Here is a 22,727-nt window from a genome sequence, read left to right on the forward strand (position 1 = left end):
GTAAAAGTTACTGGAATAGTTGGTCTTTTCTCCCCCAAAAAACAGCATTTAAAAAAAAAAAAAAAAAAAAAGTATAAAATCAGATTTTAATGGCTTTTGCCACACCGGGATTTATTTTATTTTAGAAATACAATATAAATTCATTTGAATTAAACTATCAATGGAAAAATACAGGTAATAAAATGTTAGAAAACTGATAAAACAATAAAAAAAAATTATATTGCTCATGGACATAGAACAGTACAATAATAATAGTCCATTGCTCACATTATAAATGAACATGAATTCAGAAATATTTTCAAAGGGAGAGACCAAAAATGTCAAAAAAAAAAAAAAAAAAAACATGTGGAACCACAGGCTTATTCAGATGTCACACCTGGAAATGTTTAGTTTTGTGCAGCTTCAGTAAACAAAGCATGCAATGATGCCAGCCAGGTTCAACATGTGCCCTTTCATGGCAACAAAACACACTGTGACACTCAAGGAAGCGATAAAAACCCCACTGCACAAACTCTCACATTACTACACACTTCGATTTTTCTTTTTGGTAATAAATGTTACTTCCTGCATCATACAGTTCAACGTACTTTGCTCCTTCTGCATTATTTAGACAATGCAAAGTCATGTTCCAAAGCTTGTGTTTGTCTTTAATCTGAAGTGTATCTGATAACATTAATATTCACTGACTCTGAAATCACTCCACACCCTCTGAATGTCTATTTGCACAGAACTGCTGATCCAAGTAAGACAGGATTTACTGAAATAAATTAAAACTTGTGCATTATGTGGATCAGAGCCGTCAGGATGACGTAGACAAGGTAGGCAGCTGCCTAGGACCCCCTCGCTGAAGAGGGCCCCCAATGGCCGCATGGTCATTTATCTGTCCAACTTATTAAAAACCATCCATTGTAAACAAACCACCACAGTGAGGCAGCGCCAACCCTCTCCTGTACTGTTTTGTGACTGGGCCCCCCCCTAAACTAGAGGGATTCCCCCTATGCAATGACAAACACTATGAGGGTCATGTAGAAGTGACCTTCGCGCACCCCCCATCACACCCCCCACTTGCTGTGAGTGGAGGAGCTAACGGTCTGTCCACACTGAGCACGGCGGCGGCCATTTTGAAAGAACAGCAATGATGAAGCGCTCCTACACTTCAGGGTTTGCAAAAAGACAAAAAAGAAAGAAGAAGAGGAAAAACGCCAACGACAGCGGTAAGTATGAAGTAAACCATTGTTTTCTCCAAACAGGCTACAACTGTGTAATATGTTTGAAAGTGTGCGAACAAAAGCCCTCACATCAGTGACCAAACACACAGATAGATGTTAGCATGAGAGGGAGAGGTTCAGTTCAAGAACTAATCATATACACAAAACACAACTGTGTTCTGTTGGAAGAATTTAAGGAGAGAATAAACACAACTTCTCCATCACCCTTTTCTACTGTTGTACAGCATTCCAAAACTTCTTTTAAGCCAAAAAATTTTTGATATGGAGGACTGAAGTACGACAGCATTAACAGTATTTAGTCATGAAAAGCCAAAGCTAAGCCTACTGAAGTGTTTTCACTTACTCTGGACGGTTGTCTGCTCCTGCTCCGGTCACCCACACAACTTTATTCCAAACTAAATCGTCTGCTCCTATGAATCCCATCCAGTTTGGACAAATAATCCATTCAGTTCAATGGACATTTTCGGTTAGCTAGCAATTTCCGTTGGTGATCTGTCCATCCCATTAGGAGAAAAATGTCCCTTTTCCATTGCGTTTGTCCGTCTCATCCATACGTCTGTTCCTTGTGTGTCAGCTGGTTTAGGCACAGAAGAGGACTAGAGTAGGACTGCTGCAAAAGTTTGTATTTTCAGTCCAACATTTGTTAAAGTCCCTCACATCAGCTCTGAGCCCCCACTGTATAACCGAGTTTTTTCTTCACGTTCAAACACGTAAACAATACATGAGGCGTTCAGGAACAATTAGATTAATTAGGAAATTACAACACTTTTCAAAATCATCAAATACTCAGAATATTCAAATACAACATCAAAAAAATGAATGGCGGTGTCTGTGAACCATGTAATCACAATCCTACATTTTAAACTCTGTAATTATCTATATTTCCCACACTTGCCCATCAACACATCACAACACTTTGCACCATGTGCTCAGGTAGTTTTGCCGATGAGGTCTGACGTTACATTTTGGTGCATTATGGGAAGTGAAGTTCTTCTCCTGCAAAGGTACTATCAAATCCTCTGCACTTTAATCATATACTTCTAGAATAAGGACAAAAGTAAGCCTACTCACCAAATGCCTTTTTTTTTTCTTTTTTGGGTGCTTTGCTTAAATTTCTGTCAGTGCCAATTGATAGTGACAATTTGTGTCATTCCCATCAACAATGCCTAATTGAAGACACTGTGTCCTTTACTACACTCTAGTGGATACTCTGTGTCGCGTAATACAGAGTAATTCATGACTCATTAAATGCACCAGAAAACAGGAAATTGCATCTGGATTTTATTTTTCTTCTTCGGTGATTCGACCACCACATCTTTGCGTATTAGGGGCCTCACTTTACTTTCTTGCCTAGGGCCCCCAGATATCTTGAAACAGCCCTGATGTGGATGTACACATGAGGGTATAGAACCACAGTTAATATACAGTATGTGACTGGAATGTATCCATTCAACACATGCAGTATGGATGGGTGTCATATCAAACTTCTTTGTAACTCTTTAACACATTTCACAAGCAGCTGTTGTCAATGAAACACATTTTTTCTACTAATCAACTACTTTAAATTTATATGTGGGGGAACTCATATATAACCATGGAGTTATTAACTTATGTGTTCATCATCTGTAGCTACATGTATAGCAGGAAGGAACATGTTTTTTTGTTTTTTTTTCCTGTATTCCAAAGTGCAAATTTTTACATGTGAAATTTAAGGTTTAGTCACTTTATCGTCTACGCTGGGAAACTCAGTTTGTGCACTTAACTCATCCTGATGCATTAGTAATCAGCATTAGCACACCACACATTAGAAGCATTGACCTCCTATTGACAGTACTCGGGTACCAACTACAGATCTTCATCACCAGATTGGTCAAGGGCAATAATGGGAATAATCCTATGTACACGGAGTAAAAATATAAACCCCCCCCCATGTACAGTATTTGTGTAACATGAGATGCACGGCCCAAAATGAGCTCATGATATAATTGTAAAACATGGTTAATTCTCTTGATTTGTGAACAAACTTTGTATCCATCTCTGAGTGAGCACTTCCTCAGTGATCATCCAGTGATTCCACCCACAACACAGGTGTGGCCTGTACTGATGCTGCTCAGCGTTAACAGGTACACAGGCACTCCTTATACTGGGGACGATAAAATCTCAAATTTCATCTGATGTCACCATCCCACAGATGTCACAAATCATGTGGGAATGTGCCATTGGTACGTTTGATGCAGGGATGTCCACCAGAGCAGTTTCTGCACAGAATCTGTCTGCAGCCCCTAGAAGCAGAACAGATTCCTGTCCTGCCCATACAACACCTATGGGATGTTCTGGATCAACATGTCCACGATCGTGTTTCTGGTTCCAGTTGGAAAACATCCCACAGCTCCACGTAGCCTTCACAGAGGAGTGGAATAACATTCCATGGGCCACAATTGACAACTTTGTCAACTCGATGACCAGACAATGTGTTGCTCTATGGGATGCTAGAGTGATATTGAGTTGTGATTTCTCTCAACCGGCCCCCACCGAGTCCACATAAATGTCCCTGAATGCCAGATGCCACTGTTGTGTTCTAACAGACAGTAATCTGTACCACACTGATCAACAAAATAAATTGTGTATTATTTAATATATTGTGCTACAGCTAATGCTATTATAATTTTAAAGTATCACATGGGGCTTTTATATTTTTGCTCAGTGTGACAAATGAGGTGCAAATGTTTACATATGCATAATTCAGTCATTTGTAGATCAGAAAGGTAATAGAGGAGGACAATGAAGCAGTACAAGTATTTATCTGTATGTAGGTACATAACTATGTTGTATAATACTCATACTGTATATGTTCTCATTGTCATCACTTTGGCAGTAACTAGGGCAATTATTGTGGTTTTTGCAGAAAGTTTGATGGATTATAAATTGTTATAGTGAGAAAGAGAGGGAGGGATACTGCAACCAAAGATCAGAGAGAGCCTTTATAAGACCTTTGACCTAAAGTGCTATAGGGGTGGACGGTACCATATCTATTGGTCATAATCATTTGTAATATCGTAGAATGGACTGTGACCATCTATGATAAGCAGCGTCATTTGATGATTTGACAGTGAATGGTTAATCTGAAAACCTCATATTATTGCAGTCTGCCTTTTCTGTGAGGTAGGGTGAATAGGGGGTGTTTTGTTCTTCCAGTAAGATTTCATTTAAACAGAAGTCAGTGATTGAAACAATTTGGCTGCTGGCTTTGTTGGTATCATTGAAATGAGCCCCACATGGATCCTATGAATACAGGGATAAAGAAAGGAGATAGATTTGGATAGTTTTATAGTGTAGTCTGAGATTGGTGAAAAGTTATTGATGAAATTGAATACTTCTTGTAATACGTTTTGCAAATCTTAAAAGTAGAGTATCATGTCATCAGCATATTATGTTATTTGGGTTTCTGATCTTCACGAAAAGGGGGCTCAGTATGTTTCACAAGTGTTCAAGGAATTAAGCAGGGACATTAATCTGGATCAGTTGCTTTTGCTAGTATTTGGGTTTATAGAGTTCACACATGTATCTGGAAAATCTAATGGATCTGCAGATATTTATGATAGTTGCACATCATCTAAAAATTAAAAAAAAAAAGTTCTTATAGTAAATGTTGTTAAGAGCTCAGAATTTGTTAAATTATTTTTATTTTAGCTGATGCAGAAGGAAACTAATTTTATATTGCCAGTGTATTACTCAGCTGAAATTGAAGCAGCTGGACTTCCTCTGTGTGGTTGTTTGCATAGTTATCTGCTGTTGCATATTGTGTAACCTCAGGTAGAGAGCCTTGTTCACCAAATGTACACTCATCACTGTCAGGCATTCTGCACTGTACATAAAAGCTTCAGGTTTCCTCAGACACACCAGTCCACCCACGTTCCACACTTTGACTCTGGTTTCAAGGGTAAGACTGACATCTGCACCATTCCAGTGATGACTTTAAAAGCTAATTTACACTTCTACTTACTTTAATAACTCGCTGTTTTGTCAGAGCTGTAGTCTCACTGTCTGTTATTGATGAGTTATGTATTTGAGAGAAAGTTGTCTGTGTGTTTTTGTATCTTAACAGTGATTGGTCAATCAGTGGTAGAGGGAGGGGTTCTGTCTTTTATCTTATTTGTTATTTTTCTGCAAAAAAAAAAAAAGTTTGTAGTAAAGGGTTTGGGGAAATTAGCTAAAATGAAAGGTTTAGTGGTTGGATTTCATCATCTTTTGGAATTAAATTGAGGTTTTACATCTTTGTTCTGGCTGTGAAATACATTCTATTACTGATAGTCTTTTTAGGAGAAAACACCATGTTAATTTAGTATAAGTGTAGGTGGTGAGGACTACAAGATGCTTATGTTTTTACTAGTGTCTGTTGGTTAAAAGTTTAAATGAGAAGAGATTTTTGTGTGTGTGTGTGAAGGATGGCAGATTGTTTTATTTGTAGGTCAAATGTATAGGTGTGTATGTGTGTGTATATATATGTAGGTGTATATGTGTGGGTGTTTAGATCTGTGTATGAATATGTATTTACGTGTATGTGTTATTATATTATGTGTTTATGTAAATCATATTATATTTTTTTATAATAATATAAAGCCAGAAACAAAATTATTTAATAGTAAGTATCAATCAATATTATGGTATATAGTATAGATATGATTAGACTAGGAAGGTTATTGTTATTAATTTTATAAGGAGAAGGGGTGGGAGTTTATAAGTTGTACTTCTTCTCACTCCTTTTTGAATATGTATTATATGTCTTATGTTTAAGTGTTTTGTTTATTTATTTTCTTCTGTTTGACATTCATATTTGAAATAAATACATCAATCTATCAATCAATACATCAATCAAGGTCAACATAAGTAAAAATTCCTATAATTTATTACACATGCAGTATAAAGCCAATATCTTGTGCCACAAAAAGTTGGAGGCTGAAGGTAGATGATAGAAATAGTAGATGATAAAAATGACTACACTTCAAAATTTGGCAGCATCCATCAATTTATAAACTTAGAATTCTTCTTCAGTCCAAACAACCAAAGACAATACATAAATTGGGCGCCTTTTTGAAAAGGGTTTTACCTCTTTTTCAATGAAATCTGTTATTGTTGAACATATATCGTTCTTTTTTTCTGTTATGACATGGTGTTTGTGCTCCATACCATGCATTTGGTGATGAACAAAATAAAATGAAATAAAATAAAATGGATTTTCAAGTTTTACTGAGGTCTCTTAAGTATTTGTTTTAAGAATGCAAACTAAAGACTGGAGCAAATATGTGTAACAGCGTTGGGTACAGGAGGTTAATGCTAGAAATGTAGGTGCCATGGTTGGAAGTTTGTGTTCCCTGGCTGTTTTATTGTGTTAATGTCAAAAGCGAAATATTGATTTCATGATTTCCTTTGACTGAACAGCACAATGGCTGCTCCCGGTGTGTGTATGAACATCTTCAATGCACGGCTCAGAAAAGATGGATGTGGGACCCTCACCAATCCTGAGAACTTCCTCAACCAAGACTACCAGCAGCTGAAACAGTACTGTCTGATCCGACGGCTAAGGTACATAGATGACATGTTCCCCCCAGACAAAACCTCCATTGGTGACAACCTTTTGAGCCCTTCAGACTTGAACCGAGTACAATGGCTAAGACCGGCGGTGAGTATTTTAGGTTGAGACTGTACGTGTACATTGGAGGATGGATTTTAATGAAAAATAATTCTAAATTCATGTATCATTGATTCCTTTTTACCAGAAAATTGTCTCTAATCCATCTTTTGTTGTTCATGGGATCTCCAGATTTGACTTCAAACAAGGCATGGTTGGTAAGAAAACTAATTTACATGTGTAATAAAAAAAATAAATAAATAAAAATAAAAGGTTTTCTAGCAAAACAATACCCTCTTAAAATGCAAGCACAGATGAAGCTGAAAACAATACTCCATTAGATAGACCACAGATACTGCTGCCTTTTGTGTCCATTAATTGTCAATACTGCATTTTTATGAATTCATGGTATTTTCCAGTAAATGTATGTGATTTTTTTTATAAAATATAAAAATAAAGAAAGCATCAAAAAAGCAATTTTACAAAGGCCAAGCCACCGTAACGTGTTTTCTGCCCTCTTGTTTGCATTATATACACTATTATATATACCTTTTACCGTCATGTCTCCTGATGAGCCAGTGCACATATTTTACAGGTGATTGCTGGTTTCTTGCATCTCTTGGTGCTCTGACATTCCAGAAACACATCTTCCAGCAGGTCGTCCATCTTGAACAAACATTTGATGAAGACTACTGTGGGTTGTTCCACTTCAGGGTAAATACATAGCATTGATATTATGAAAATAAATACTTTGCAGCTTTTAAAATGTATTTAATCAAATAAATAAAAACCCCTTTCAGTTCTGGAGATTTGGGAGGTGGGTTGATGTTGTCATTGATGACAAGTTGCCCACAGTCAATGGCAATCTAATCTTCGTTCACTCCAAAGATCCGACTGAATTCTGGCCTGCTTTGTTGGAGAAAGCATATGCCAAGTATGGAAAAGCAAAGTATTGTTTATCAGTTAGAAAGTACACACGTTTTTCTGTTTTTTGTTTTTAGAAAATCCCTGAATGTAATACTGTATCTGCTTCTGTTAGGGTGTGTGGTTCTTATTCAGACATGAGGGCTGGAACTCCTGCTGAGGCTCTGGTGGACTTTACTGGTGGCGTTCACATGAGTTTGGACCTCTCAGATCCCCCTCCGAACCTGTGGGATCTGATGCTCAGAGCTGGAAAATCCAAATCACTGATGGGATGTACTACTCCTCAGGGGGTAAGCATGAACAGAAAACACAAGGGTATTCTGGTTGTCTGGTTTTGTCTACCTAGATAGTAGTGAGTGAAAAGTGGGTTTTGGAGTTTTCACTTGATTGATTGATGGATGGATGGATTTATTTTGAATATGAATGTCAAAACAGAAGAAAATAAATAAACAAAACACGTAGACATAAGACATATAATACATATTCAAAAGGGAGTGAGAAGAAGCATAACATACACTTCTGCCTTATTTGTGAATGAAAACAACTGAAACTACTATCCGAGCCTCACAAACAGAACAACAGTACTAATGTTTTTGTGAAATACCAGTTATCATTCATTGACAAATGAACAACATTAACAAGAGTTAGACATGGATCAAAGAGTCACATTAATAGCAGGGAACCTACTCTGATATTTCAGTAGATTAGAGGAGTGAAATAAGCAAAACACATGATGGTTGCTTTGTTGTTTTAGAAGCTCTGTATGTATACATGGATATGGATATGGATATGGGTGCTTCTAAAAAACTGGTCCCTAAAAAAAGGACAGAGACAAAAAATTCAAACCAGATGTAAACTAACATTATAAAGCAAGTTTGGAAGCACTTTGGGTCTATTTTAAAAATAAATATTTACTGAGATAAAAGACAACTATTTTCAGAAAAAAAAACATTCTTATATTTTTTATATTATTTTTTTATACAAAAATTTGCATGTAATATGGTAAGAAGGCCACAAATATTACACGCTACTATTTTTTTCAAATGTCTTTTAATTCTTTCACAGGTACATTTTGGGAATCAAACTAATTATGCAACAGAGAGTGTTTGACAAAAATGACCACTGTTGCAAAATCACTTGTGATTTATTACCTCCGCCAGGAGGTATTGTGATCACTTTGCTTTGTGTGCGTGTTTGTTTGTTTGTTTGTTAGCAAGATAGCTCAAAAAGTTATGGATGGATTTTCATGAATTTTTTAGGAAATGTTGATACTGGCACAAGGAAGAAATGATTAAATTTTGGTGGTGATCAGAAGGGGGGAGGTCTGTCTTGGCGGAGGTCTGCGCTCTCCGAGTGCTTTTCTTGTCTTTAACTGGGCAGGTAAAATGCATGTAATGCAAGTGGACACACTGTTTTCTGTGTGAAAGCTGGAATGAGACTGAGATTCATGAAAAACCTGCATGTCTGGATTAGAAAAACCACTAGGATCATCAAAATTAACACAGTGTCTGTATTTATAGCAGTAGATTAGACCATTTGAAGCCATGTTTTCCAGATCAAATGCACTGACACCGAGGTAGCTTTTCCTGTCCCAATTTTGGTCCTATTTTTGGCCCCAATATTTTATCAAAAATTCATTAATTTTGGGATGGCTCAGAGCAAGAGCATAATTTTGTTTTGTTTTGTTTTGTTTTTTTGCATTTATCTGAGGTCATCATTAGGTACATCCTGGGAGGAAATATGTCTAAATTTACCTTTTGTTATTGGATCTAAAAAGGTGGAAAAATGCCAGGTACCAAAATAAACCCAGTTTCACAGAAGCACCCATATGGATATCTGTGTACTGAAAAACTGGAAAATTAATGCCAGAATGAGGGGAAATTGCCATCAGATCCAAAATTCTATGGCATGTTTGCAACAACATGTGACTATAATAAAGGTGGACGGATTACACCTGGAAATATAATGGAGTTTTAGTGTTATCACTGGCTACAGCCCACTCTTTGTGGATATAGCCTTAAGTCTTCTTTTCAGTGTTATTAACACAAGTCTCTGTGACATGCACAACAATAAAACAGGGCAAAATGGCAATAAGGAGCTCCCATAATCACTGCACAATTAACCAGGTGCCTTAAAAGTGTGTGAAATGAGCAAAGGCATGTATTCAGGACATAACATGTTGCTTTAATGAATCGTCAGAGAAAAGGGGTTTTAAAAAATGAAAAGATTATGCAATGAGGCTTTAACTTTTACATAGTGGTGGAAAAGGGAGGTGTCGTAGTTTACTATATGTCCAGTCTAATCCAATAGATTTAGGGTTACATGGCTGATGTTAAATAAGGTTCAGACTTAGAATTACATAATCAAGCTGATATTTTACCACTGATTTGTTTAGAATGGCTGCAGCTAAATTCTCTGGATATGATTCTTGATCAGCCTTTACATGCTACCTTTATGCTTTCTTTTTAAAATTAATTTACTTACTCAGCCCTTCACTATCCTTCATTATGGCTCTGTCATTATCTTGTAGGAGACGTCTGCTAATACTGTGCAACCAAACGGATTGGTCCGAGGTCATGCTTACACTGTTACTGGTGTCACACAGGTAAAAACTGTATTTATTTTTAAAAGTTATTCTTTGTTGGCAATAAAGCATATTTGTTTTGTATGGCTGATAAATTGAGATGTTTTTTCTGATGACAATATTTCACCGGCCTAGTTGATGAGCCGAGGGAAAGTGGTGAACCTGGTGCGTTTATTGAACCCATGGGGTCAAGGAGAGTGGAACGGAGACTGGAGTGATCGGTAAGACTGAGACCCACTCAAACACACACTCGCTTTTGTTTAACTTACATGTTCCTTGGTACTCTCCAAAGTGGTATGTTTTGTTAGGTCATGTATTAGGAGCAGTGCACTTTCACAACAGAACAATTGATTGAACAATTTCAATTGATGCTTTAAAAGGCAAAAAGAAAGTCGCTGTCAACACTGCAAACTGGTTGTGCCAGCTCTCATTAACCCATAAAGACCCAAACATCCACTACCGTCCAAAACCATCTACTGATCTAAACTGTTTAATACTTGTTGATCCATTAATTTTATCAATACATTTAAATAATTGGTGTAAAATACAGTTTGTCATCTTTTCATGGTCATCAGATATGACCTATTTGTATGTTCAGAGGCTCCATAGTTACTGTGGAAACACCGACATCTTCTACAACATTGATTCACCAGTAAAACCCATGGAGTTGGATCAATGACAGTGAATGGAGACACTTGGTTTATGTTCAGTTAATGATAGATTTTGTGGAAAAATTCTCCTTCGATTTTCTCTGTTTCTGATATAATAACCTTTGAATTTACTCAGAGATTTTATGAACATCTACATGATATAGAAACATACCTGATTTTTACTGAAGAAATGCAAAATAGACAGGATAATACAGGGTGACACAAAAAAACGGGAACTTTTTTAACAATCCAATAAAACCAAGTGATGGAAGAAAAATATTTTATTCATAGTAATTGAAACCTTAAAACATGCCATTTAAGAAACAATGATGGAATTTTAATTTTTTAAAAATTACTTCCTGTAGATGGCGTCCTCCTGTACGAATGCATTCTTGAAATCTGCTGTTGAGATTCCTCATTGACTGCTGCAACATCTCAGCTGGGATACTGTGAATTTTATCCTGAATTCTCTGTTTTAACTCATCCAGAGTTCTTGGTCAAGTCATGTACACTTTACTCTTGAGATAGCCCCACAAGAAAAAATCACAATACGCACTTCAAAAATTCAGTTTTTTTTTGGGTCACCCTGTATTACAATAAATCACTTAAGAAAGGGTAAATGTAAAGGAAAATTCATTTGCAAACTGCCTAAAAAGTAGCACTGGTTCTTTATGGGTTAAATAACACAACAAGAACCAAACTGAAAACTGTTTATCCAATAAATGTCAGTCATTAAACTGACTAAGTTTGAGTGATGTTAGTGGACAGTATATGTTCTATAGCTGGATAAATATCTTGCAAAATTTATTTGCCTGGCCATCTTTTACTCATAACAGCTCATTAGTCAAAAAGTTCATTTCAAATATTATTTGATACAGTCCTTTCTTTCAGTCATTTAAAGTATGCATTTGTACATTTGCCTGTAACTTGTGCGTGCGATAGTTCTTACCCAGTTTTTATCTGAGCTTTGTTCACTACTGTTTGGTTAACACTAGGGCTGGGTGATAAGGAAAAAAATCATATCACGATAACTGTTTTCATATCAGACACGACATAAATCATATCATTATTTTTGTCTATCTTAAATTTTCCGTTACTCATAAGTTAGTTGTGAAGACGTCTGGTTATTTTTGGTTTAAATAATTTATTTTCTGTCAGAGGTTAAACATGACAGATGTGCTGAAGAACATTATATAACTGTTTCAGATCAATAAAACAGGTACATATATTTAAAACTAAACTAAAAGTCTGACCACCAGGCAAAAGCTTTCAAGTTTTGAAAGAGAACACAAACAAAACAGACCATTAAATTTGTTGGTCAACTCCGAATTAAAAAAAAAAAAAAATCTTCATTCCAAAAATAAATCTTAAAGCTTTCAAGTTTTACAGGAGAACATAAACAAAATGGACATATACATTCTTTTGTCAATGTCAAATGAATAAATTGAAGTAAAAATGCAACATATTCTGAATAATTAAGTCTCACTCTACAGCTGAAGTTTTTATACTACTGTGTGGGTCTTAAATGCATTATGAAATTTGACATGTTACCAGAAATATAACCGGTTTTCATGAAACAATGCCGGGGGTATATACGTGGGGGTGCATTCTGTAACTACCGTAACTGGCGTACACCTGGTACACCTCCGTATTATATTCAAGGCCCCGAACCGAAATGGTCTGGTATAAACGAGTGCACTGTTACACCCCTACTTTTCAGTAACCTGGTCGACAGAGTTCTCGGTCACATTTTCTCCTGAAGGAACACTCATTACCTCCCGCTGTAGCCCAAACATTAGTGTGTGTGCTGCGCCTGCTCTTATGCCTGTGCTGTGTGTGTCAACCTAACTTGCCGTAGCTCTAGTGTGATTGGTTCAGTGTGGCGCTACTTAATCCTTTCATGCATAGTGGTCACTACAGTGGACAGCTGATCTCTTATATATTCATGGATTTTGTTGTTTTAGTTCCATATCAGCCAACACAGTGGACACTCACTCTGCAAAAACCTAAATCTTACCAAGTGTATTTTTCTCATTTCTAGTCCAAATATCTCATCGCACTTAAAATCAGACAGAATCACCTAACAAGTAACTTTTCAGTGAGATATAAGAACTTATTTTTAGACAATAGATCTGCAAAATCTGATTTCAAGAAATCTTACCATGATAATTTTCACTTGCTCCACTGGCAGATATTTTGCTTGAATTAAACAAAAAAAATGTTACTCTATGGGTGATTTTGTCTTATTTCATGTGAGATGAGATATTTGAACTAGAAATGAGAAAAATACACTTGGTAAGATTTAGATTTTTACAGTGCGTGCACCATCCTATACACTGCAATTCATACTGTTACTGTAACTTTACTGCTCTTGATAAACCTGATCTGCACTAACATGTTTGAGAGTAAATCAATTGTTATTGTTTTGAAACTGTAATTAACAGGATTTTGTGTTTTGTTTTTTTTTTTTTTTTTTTTTTTTACATATTATCTCCATGAAGTGAGTAATGATTAGTATTAGTGTATGTTAAAATGTGAGAAATAATGAGATTATCTGCATTAAAAATGTTTTCACACAGTTTATCAGTAAATGCATTTCTTTGCTTCAAAAATTTAATGTATGGTGTCCAGCTGAGTGGACATTTTTGCGACTCCATGAAAAATGGGTTCATAAAAACTATTACAATCGCATCACTTTTTTTTTTTTAATGCCTCGAGGAATAAAAACATTCATGAATAAAAATCTTCATTAAGGCTCTCATAATTGATGCACGAAAGGGTTAATTATGATCGGCTGTTCTTATGTCTGTCAAAACATGGACAAATGAATTCTAAGTATGTTGTATTGAGCATGTGTCATATTTTTATGGAGGAAAAGTTATTTCGTAATATATTTCGTTATTGTTTTATCACCCAGCCCTAGTTAACACTGTTGCACTAACTGTTCTGTGTTTATCAATATATTATTCAATATTTACACAGTTGACATGATAGAAGTTATGAGATAATATTCGACACATGTATGAATTCAGGTGTACCTCAAGGTTTAGCCTTGCCCTTTGGTGTTTGGCACAACAGGTTTGAAAACCATGGATCTAGATACTGTACTTTCCGGACCATATGCTGCACCTGACTATAAGCTGCACCCACCCCGTCTCCCAACGTCTCACCATCGATTCATTGATGCCAAGCTTATGTGCAGCAGCTCTATTTCCTTCTTCGTCAGCCTGATCGATCGTTAGCGCAGAAAATATAAATTAGCCGCATTATTTAAGTGTCGCGGGTTCACAGTGTGTGGAAAAAAGTAGCGGATTATAGACCGGAAAGTACGGTAATTTTCACAAAGTTGCGCTGCTTGTTTCTTTAAACCAATTCAAGGCCAGCCAAATTTGACTGGACATGAACCACAGCCTGTGTTGACATTTGGTCAGACCTGGGAACTGAATACATTATAAGTATTAACTGATTATAATCAGTTGTTATCCTTTCGGCTGCAATAGATTCAATACAACAGGTGTGTACTGCAGAGGTCAAACCCAAGCTGGTAGAGTTTGCGTGACAGCAGCAGAGTTATGTTCTCTGACTTGACAGAGCCTCTCCTGACTCATTACCTCTTGTCAAACAAAGCAACCTGCTCACACACACACATATGCACACACACACACACACACACCCATATCCAAGAAAACAAAGCCATATTCGTTACAGATGTTGGAGCACTTTTTGACAGGGTCTGCCACAGTCTGCTCTTGTACGCTTATGCAATGAGACATTATTTATTTATTTCTCTCCATAGCTGCATTCATTTTTGGTAAAGATCTTGTATTAGTGATGGGAGAGCTGAGAGTTTCGCTGAATGAATCTTAGCACCTGTGTTATTTGGGGGGGGGGGGGGGGGGGGGGGGTATTGAACAAAGTATATTCAGGTAGTCAGCTGACCAAATTCCTCATTGTTATTCCTTCATAATGTTATTGAACCTAGATCTGAAAAACTGAACCAACCCCAGATCATAACACTGCCCCCACAGGCTTGTACTGTAGGCACTAGGCATGATGGGTAATCACTTCATCTGCCTCTCCTCTCACCCTGATGCACCCATTGTTCTGGAACAAGGTCAGTCTGGACTCAGACCACATGATTTTTTTTCTGTTGAAACACAGTTGGTAAATGCTCCTGATTATTTGATTATCAGGAAGTGTGACCGCCTGTATAAAAACACATTCAGGACTGGGTGAACACAGTGCCAATACGGAAAAACTTCCGCGATCTGGAAAGGATATTTCGAAACAATTTCTTTATAAGTCTGTCATTATATAGTGACAAAGATTATTCGCCAGTGGAAAACTTTCAAAATGGTGACCAGTTGATATCTAAGAAAATTCACCCTGTGTGATGCTCAAAGGAATCTCTAAAAACCACAAAGTTACATCTCAGACTGTGCAAGCATCCATTAACATGTTGAATGTTAAAGTTCAATACAATATATTTAGAAACTGGACAAGTATGGACTGTTCAATGTTATTTGAAAGGGCAGTCAGAGAAAGACTCTTCTATTTTAAAAGAACATGGCAACACGAATTAGGTTTGCAAAGTTACATCTAGACAAACCACAAAATTTGTGGAACAGTGTCCTTTGAATAAGACTAAAGTGGAGAAGGTTGGCCTTAGTGCACAGGCCCACACTTCATAAAAACCAAACACAGTATGCTAGCGCTAACATCTCATTCATACCAGAATATTCCAGGACCATGTGTCCAGCTTGGTTACAGTTAGGTCATGTAACAGGACAGCATTCCCAAACACACCAGCATTTCTACAACAAAATGGACGACAGAGACAAGAATAAAGGTGTTGTAAAGAAAAGCCTGCCCCAGGTCCTCCATGGCAACATGAGACTGGTAAAGTTCTGCAGAAAATAATTAGTTCAAGTGATTACAGCTAAATAATAATCCTACTATAGTGGACGTTCTGTGTCCTTTGTGTCTTTGTCCGACGTGTGTCCCGATGTTGCAGCACAGGAGGGCATACGGGTGCAATGCCGCTGTTGCACCACGCGAGGGCGCTATCGTACAATGGCACCACGGGTACAATGCCGCTAGTAATAATAATAGTCCTAATAATAATAATCATAATAATACTAATAATTAACAAGGTTTATTTATATAGAATTTTTTGCAGAAAGATTCCATAGAGTGCTTTACAATAAAATCAGAAGCAAAATACATTGGCAAAACATAAACAATCAAACCAAAAGAAAAAAAACAACACACACAGCTACATATACAGGTGTATGAAGGTGTAAAGGTGGCTCTATAAGCTACTGAACAATGGGATGCACTTAGTTTTTCCACACATGGCTTGTCTATATTTTCTTAATTTTTATTAAATACATAATGGCAAAATAAAATCTGTTTTGTGTTGCTTTATAAATTAGAATAGATTTAAATGATTTAAGAAGTTGATTATGACTATATTATTATCATCATTATTATTATTATTATTTCATTATGTCTCGATACATAAAACCATAGAATTCACAAAGGCTGTTGTTTTTCTCATGACTTTACATGAGTAACTTGTCTCTAAATGTTCCCTCTGAGACATCTTTTCCTCATGTTATCTTTAAAGGTCACCTCTGTGGCAAACAGTGAGTCCTGAAGACCGTGACATGTACCGTACAGTGGCTAATAATGGAGAGTTTTGGTAAGAATATTTTACTCAAAAAAGGGATTGTCATTTCCAACAGTATGCCTCGTGTGACATACAGGAAAGAAGTGTATTTAGAGTAAAATCTGTAATAGTGTCTGTGTGTTTTCTAAGTTATTCTCTGATGTCACCAGGATGCTCATGGAAGACTTCTGTAAGTTCTACAATGACTTGGACATCTGCTGCCTGTGTCCTAGCTTCCTTGATGGAAGCTCTGCATGCCACTGGAACACCTCCTACTATGAGGGCAGATGGGTTGCAGGAACCACTGCTGGAGGATGCATGAATAACATGGGTACTCTAAGGAAATCTAAGCTTTATATTATTACCCCAGACATTTCAAGTTGAAAATTTTACCCAAGCTGAATGTGCCCTATATCTCGGTCCTCATAGAAAATACTAAAAATCTGGATCAGGATCCAAATTCTTCACAACTGAGAGATGTTTTTGTGATTGACTTGGGAATAGGGGAAAATATGCCCCTGAAAAAAAAAATCGAACAGAACAGAATTTATTCTATTTCCCCCATTGCCTTACAGACAGCTTCTGGACTAATCCACAGTATCGAGTGAAGATTGAAAGCTTACTTGGTGACTGTGCCAAGAGCCAGGGAGGAAAAAACATGCTGGTGTCTCTCATGCAAAAACCCGACAAGAGGAACAGACGTCTGGTCCAAAATCTGCATATCGGATTTTATGTATTTGAGGTACATTATCGGTTTTTTTTTGTTTCTGACACAGAACTCAGGCAAATATAGCCCTTGCTCTATGTTGAAGGAAATGTAAAACGAAAACACAAAAAACTCAAATGTTTCTCTTTTATGTGCATTCTCCACTGATGTCCTCCCAGGTCCCAGAAGCAGTAAGTTACATTTTTATACTTAACCTTGTACAAAGTACAAACTGAATAACATTCTAAATATACTGTAAATCAAAGAAAAAGCCTCTTTTCCTGATATTGTAGAACAAGGCGGAAAGGGGGAAATTTCCAGAGTCTTTCTTCAAGATGAACAGACCTGTTGCACAAACAAAAACCTACATGAATTCCCGTGAGGTGATGGAGTTCATGATGTTGAAGCCGGGCGACTACCTGATTGTCCCATCTACTTTTGGACCCAATGAGACAGCGTCCTTCCTCCTGACCATCGTTGCCAAGGCAGAGACCCATGTCCAGTTAGTTACTCTATTGAACCATTACTGACTTCTATTGTTTTAGACACAAAACCAGTTTATGTCCCATATTCCACAGTCTGAGTAATGTCCTCATTTCACCTTTTCTGTCACATCAGTGAGAATTCTGGAGGCCATAATCATGAACATAAACATGCTGAAGAGGTGTGTACAATGTAAAGATGTGTCACTGATGTGTGAACATGATCATTACATTAAATATAAATACAGACACTGACTTTACATAACGTCTATTTCTTTTTACAGCCCATGGCAGTTGAAAATGGAGGGAATGACGACAATAAGAAAACCTTGTTCCGGCAGTTCTCTGACAAGGTAACTAGTATTTAATGATACATGAAAATACGGCATTCAATACTGAAGTTAATCCCTGTCATTGTGTTGTTTTCATCAAATTTTTAGTATGAAGAAGTTGATGCTGAGCAGCTTCAGAAACTTCTGAATGAAAACATCCTGAAAGGTTTGAACTTTAAGATATTCACACATTCAAACTTTGCATCAGTGATCATTTTGTACTGTTTACATCTTCCTTTTCTATTCATTTTAGGAGACCTTAAAGCTGGAGGCTTCAGCGTTGATGTCTGTCGTAGTATGGTAGCTCTGATGGACGTATCCTCTGTCCTGATGTTTGTCAGTTATTGTTTGAAAAATATTCAAATACTCTTTACATATTTGTCTTTTTCAGCTGCTGAACAGCTTAAGCGCATCTAGTAAATATATGTTGCATAATGTTTGTGAGTGTGTACAGGCTGAAACCTGCCTGTTCTTTTGTCAGTGAAACTTGATTTTAAATGTCAGATTCTGACATGAAACAAAATGTGCAGATTTTAACACCTTAATGTTTGGGTACTAGACCTCAGTTACTGGCAAACTGAACAGTCAAGAATTTGTTCGTCTGTGGAAGAAGGTGGTCTCCTACAAGGTAAAGGAACAGATTTGTAACTAACTGTTGAACAGTTGTTTGTATACAGGTTTTTAGGACTTTTCAGCTGTTGTTCTGATGTTATGTTACTTTGATGAAGTAATTAAAATACTTATGTTACTTATTACATTTTTAAGAGGGTAACCAGTCATCTGTAACCTAATGCATTATAAATAGAACTATCCAACACTGGTCCAGTCCTGGTTTGTGTGTTTTTGCTGTTTTATTGAATTGACTATAATCTTTCTCTAAACAGGACATTTTCTTCCGCACTGATGTATCAAGAACTGGAACACTGTCACTGAGTGAGCTGAGGAATGCAATCATGGCAATAGGTAGAAATAATGCACCTACTGCTTTACCATGCACACCGACCTCGATGAGCTTAGCATAAAAAAAGAAAGGAAATTCAGCTTTCGTCTATTTTGCACATTAAGATACATATAGGATCAAAATTCACAGTAAATATTAATGTCATGTCACTGTGGTTTAATTTTTATTCTATGTGCTGTAGTATTAGGATCATGTATGAAGTGACAACAAATGTTTATTTAATTTACTCATAGTTATACCTGTGCCTGGTAACTATCATCTCAAATTCAGCAAATATATTCATTGCACTCTTTTCTTCTATGCACATTTTTCCAAGGAATGAGAGTCAGTGACGACATGCTCAATCTGATGGCTCTGCGCTACGGTGCATCCACTGGACACATGACACTGGAGAGCTTCATCAGTCTGGTCCTGCGCTTTGAATGCATGTACAGTAAGTATTTATACAACAAAAGCAAACAATACTTTCTACAATTAATAAAAATTAAATTCAAGCTGCAGTTGAGTATTGTGAAGTGGCAGCTCTTGGGCAGTTAAACAGTAACAGAGAAGTAGGAAAGGAAGAAATAAAAACAGCTAAAATAACATGTTCTTGTCTAGAGAGGCTAGTCTTCACCCAGTGTTCATGTTACAGCGGGGTACTTGTGCAGGGCTCGGAAATCTTAAAAAGTATGGAGTTTCGATACACTGTTTTCCGGACCTTGAAAAGTCTGGAATTTTGTGTGAAAGTCTTAATAAAGTTAATAAAAGTTTCTCTCAAAGGCACATGTGGAAAGCATATAAAAAAGACTTGATATGAGTCTAGTGAAACTGGTTTGTGTGATATCCATACTTTTGTGATTTTCGTATGTTTTGAAAACATTTGTCAGTAAAACATATTTTACTGCCGATTATCTTATACATTAATTCATAAATGTATTAAAATAAACTTTTTTACTACGCACAACAGATACAGTCTTAACTGAAAATATAAGGAACGCAAGTATAAAAGTACATACAATATTTGTAAAATTTTTTGAAAAAGTCTGGAATTTTTATTTGGCTAAAGAGCAAACACCCTGTACAGCACAGGTGTCAAACATGTGGCCCAGGGGCTAAAACCGGCCCGCCAAAGGGTCCAATCCAGCCCGTAGGATGAATTTGTGAAATCCAAAAATTACACTCAAGATATTAACAGTCAGTTGTTTTACTTTAGGGGCCATAAAAAGCCTTACTTTAGTCTCAAGTGGGTCAAATCAGTAAAATACTACCATAAAAACCTACAAATAATGACAATTCCAAATTTTTCCTTTTTGTTTTAGTGTAAAAAAGTGAAATTACATGAAAATGTGTAAATTTACAAACTAGCCTTTCACAAAAAATATGAAAAACTAGTCATGTGTTAGGAGAAGTAAGTGCAATTTTACTAATATTCTGCCAGTTACTAAAATATTTTGTAAATTTGCAGATCCGTCATGATCTGTAAGTTGTAATACACATTTACAAATGATAAGCAGAGGCAGAATATAGGTAAAACTGCACTTATTGTTCTTAATAAATTTAAGTTTTTTCATGGTTGTTCATGTTATTCGCATTTTTAAAAGGACAGTTTATAGATGTAAATATTTCCATAATGTAATTTTACTTTTTTCACTATAAAACACATTGAATTGTTTGGAGTTGGCATTATTTATATATTATTATGTTATTATTTTACTGGTCCAGCCCACTGCGGATCATATTGGGAGGATGTGGCCCCTGAACTAAAATGAGTTTGACACCCCTGCTGTACAGTGTTAAAAACAGTGCATTTCTACTGCCCTCTACTGACAACACAGTTATGTCACGTGCTGTGGAAGACAATTAATGAAGGTATTGTTTAGGTGAGAACTATTTTCATTGCATTTGTCAGACATACTGTACTTGACTTTTTCTACTATTCTTTACACTTAAGTCATATTTTTTTTTTATTCCTATAGAAATCTTCAAGCATCTGTCTGATGGAACGACAATGACTCTTCAGGAAACAGAGGCAAGTTTTACAAAAATCAAGTCAACTCATGAATTTCATAAAAATGCCGGTAATTTACGTTTCACTTCAAAGAAACTTCATAGCTGGGTGGGAAAGTGTTTTGAATAAATGTTAATGGAATGAAAAGTCTTTTTAACTATCTTAACCCATAAAGACCCAAACAGCTACTGGCAACCAAAATCATTTACTGATATAAAATGTTTAATAACTTCTCAAACACTAATCCTATCAATCCATGTAAATAATTGGTGTAAAATACAGTTTGTCATCTTTTCATGGTCATCAGATATGACCCATTTAGACGTTCAGAGGCTCTGTATTGAATGTGGAAACACCGTCATCTTCTACTACATTGATTCCCCAGTAAAACCCATGGAGTTGGATCAATGACAGCGAATGGAGACACTTGTTTTCAGTTCAGTTATTGATATCTTTGCTGAAAAAGTCAATTTTTCTTCCGTTTTTGATATAATAACCCTCAACTTTAATCTGAGCTTTAATAAACATCTGCATGATTAGCAAATTAAATACAGGAAAATACATGATTTTCACTTAAAAATATGCAAAATACAGAGGATAATATTCAAACAAATGCTGATAGATCACATAAGAAAGTTTAAATCAAAAGAAAATTTACTTGGGAACTGCCACAAAGTAGCACTGGTTCTTTATGGGTTCATGAAAAATTCCCCACTTTTGAGGCTTATAACGGTGGGTTTCACTACTGCTGTTTAAAATGCACTGATAATTTCTCCCTTCTGTATTTGCAGTGGATGTACATTTCAATGTACACTTAACCCACAGACGTGAAAAAGCTGCAGACTCTATTCACTGTGGAGTTACAGCAATTTGTGGTATGAAAAAAAAGTACTGTTCTATAAATGTTTCAGTTCACAATAACCTCAAATGGATTTCCTTCTAACTGTTAAAGTAAGGTATGTCACTCCAAATTACATCCATTTCTTTTTCTTCTCTTTTAGGTGCTTGCCACTGCAAAAACAGTTATTGTGTTTAATATCATGGCATCTTTCAACCCTGGTCATGTGTTCACAGCTAAAAATATGTGTTGCAATGACAAAAAAAACATAAGTTCTGTTTTCCTTGTGATTGCTTATAAGTGTGCATGGGCTAAAAATTCTGTATTTTCTCTTTTTTGGATAGTTTTTAGGGACAAATTGTGACTGATAATTGTGAATAGTACCTGATTTATATTTAGGTGGGAACTGCCATTAACAAAAGAAAGACAATATATCCAAATATTTTTCCCTGAGCAGGACGTCATTGTGTCATTCTACTGAATTTTACTTCACAAACTATTCATTAATGTGAAAATAGATTAAATGTTGGTGCACAAAACAAAATCACACATGATGGGTTAATATTTAATTTATGACAGAGAAAGAAGGAAAACAGTTTACATATTCATTATTAATGTCAATTATAACACTTTATGGGTAATAATTATATATTTATCCACTCATCTTTTGTTTTTAATCTCAGCTCTATGTTAGTAATGATACTATTTCATTACAAAACCTCAGTAGATGA

The 22,727-nt window shown here is 36.2% G+C and overlaps 1 protein-coding gene across 1 annotated transcript; it reads left to right on the forward strand.

The window, feature by feature from the left end:
• The first annotated feature begins 6,672 nt into the window (after positions 1-6,672).
• Positions 6,673-21,976, forward strand: LOC115413498 (calpain-1 catalytic subunit-like). The gene is made up of 20 exons (XM_030126376.1): positions 6,673-6,909; positions 7,007-7,076; positions 7,454-7,572; positions 7,659-7,792; positions 7,898-8,072; positions 10,313-10,387; positions 10,502-10,587; positions 16,646-16,720; positions 16,858-17,018; positions 17,263-17,450; positions 17,687-17,895; positions 18,012-18,057; positions 18,160-18,228; positions 18,316-18,373; positions 18,461-18,522; positions 18,767-18,835; positions 19,092-19,170; positions 19,485-19,601; positions 21,127-21,179; positions 21,950-21,976. Exons 1-20 carry the CDS (start codon positions 6,673-6,675, stop codon positions 21,974-21,976), a joined length of 2,109 nt encoding a protein of 702 aa, XP_029982236.1.
• Positions 21,977-22,727: the final 751 nt, after the last annotated feature.

Source organism: Sphaeramia orbicularis, chromosome 22, assembly GCF_902148855.1.
Source record: "Sphaeramia orbicularis chromosome 22, fSphaOr1.1, whole genome shotgun sequence".
NCBI lineage: Eukaryota > Metazoa > Chordata > Actinopteri > Kurtiformes > Apogonidae > Sphaeramia > Sphaeramia orbicularis.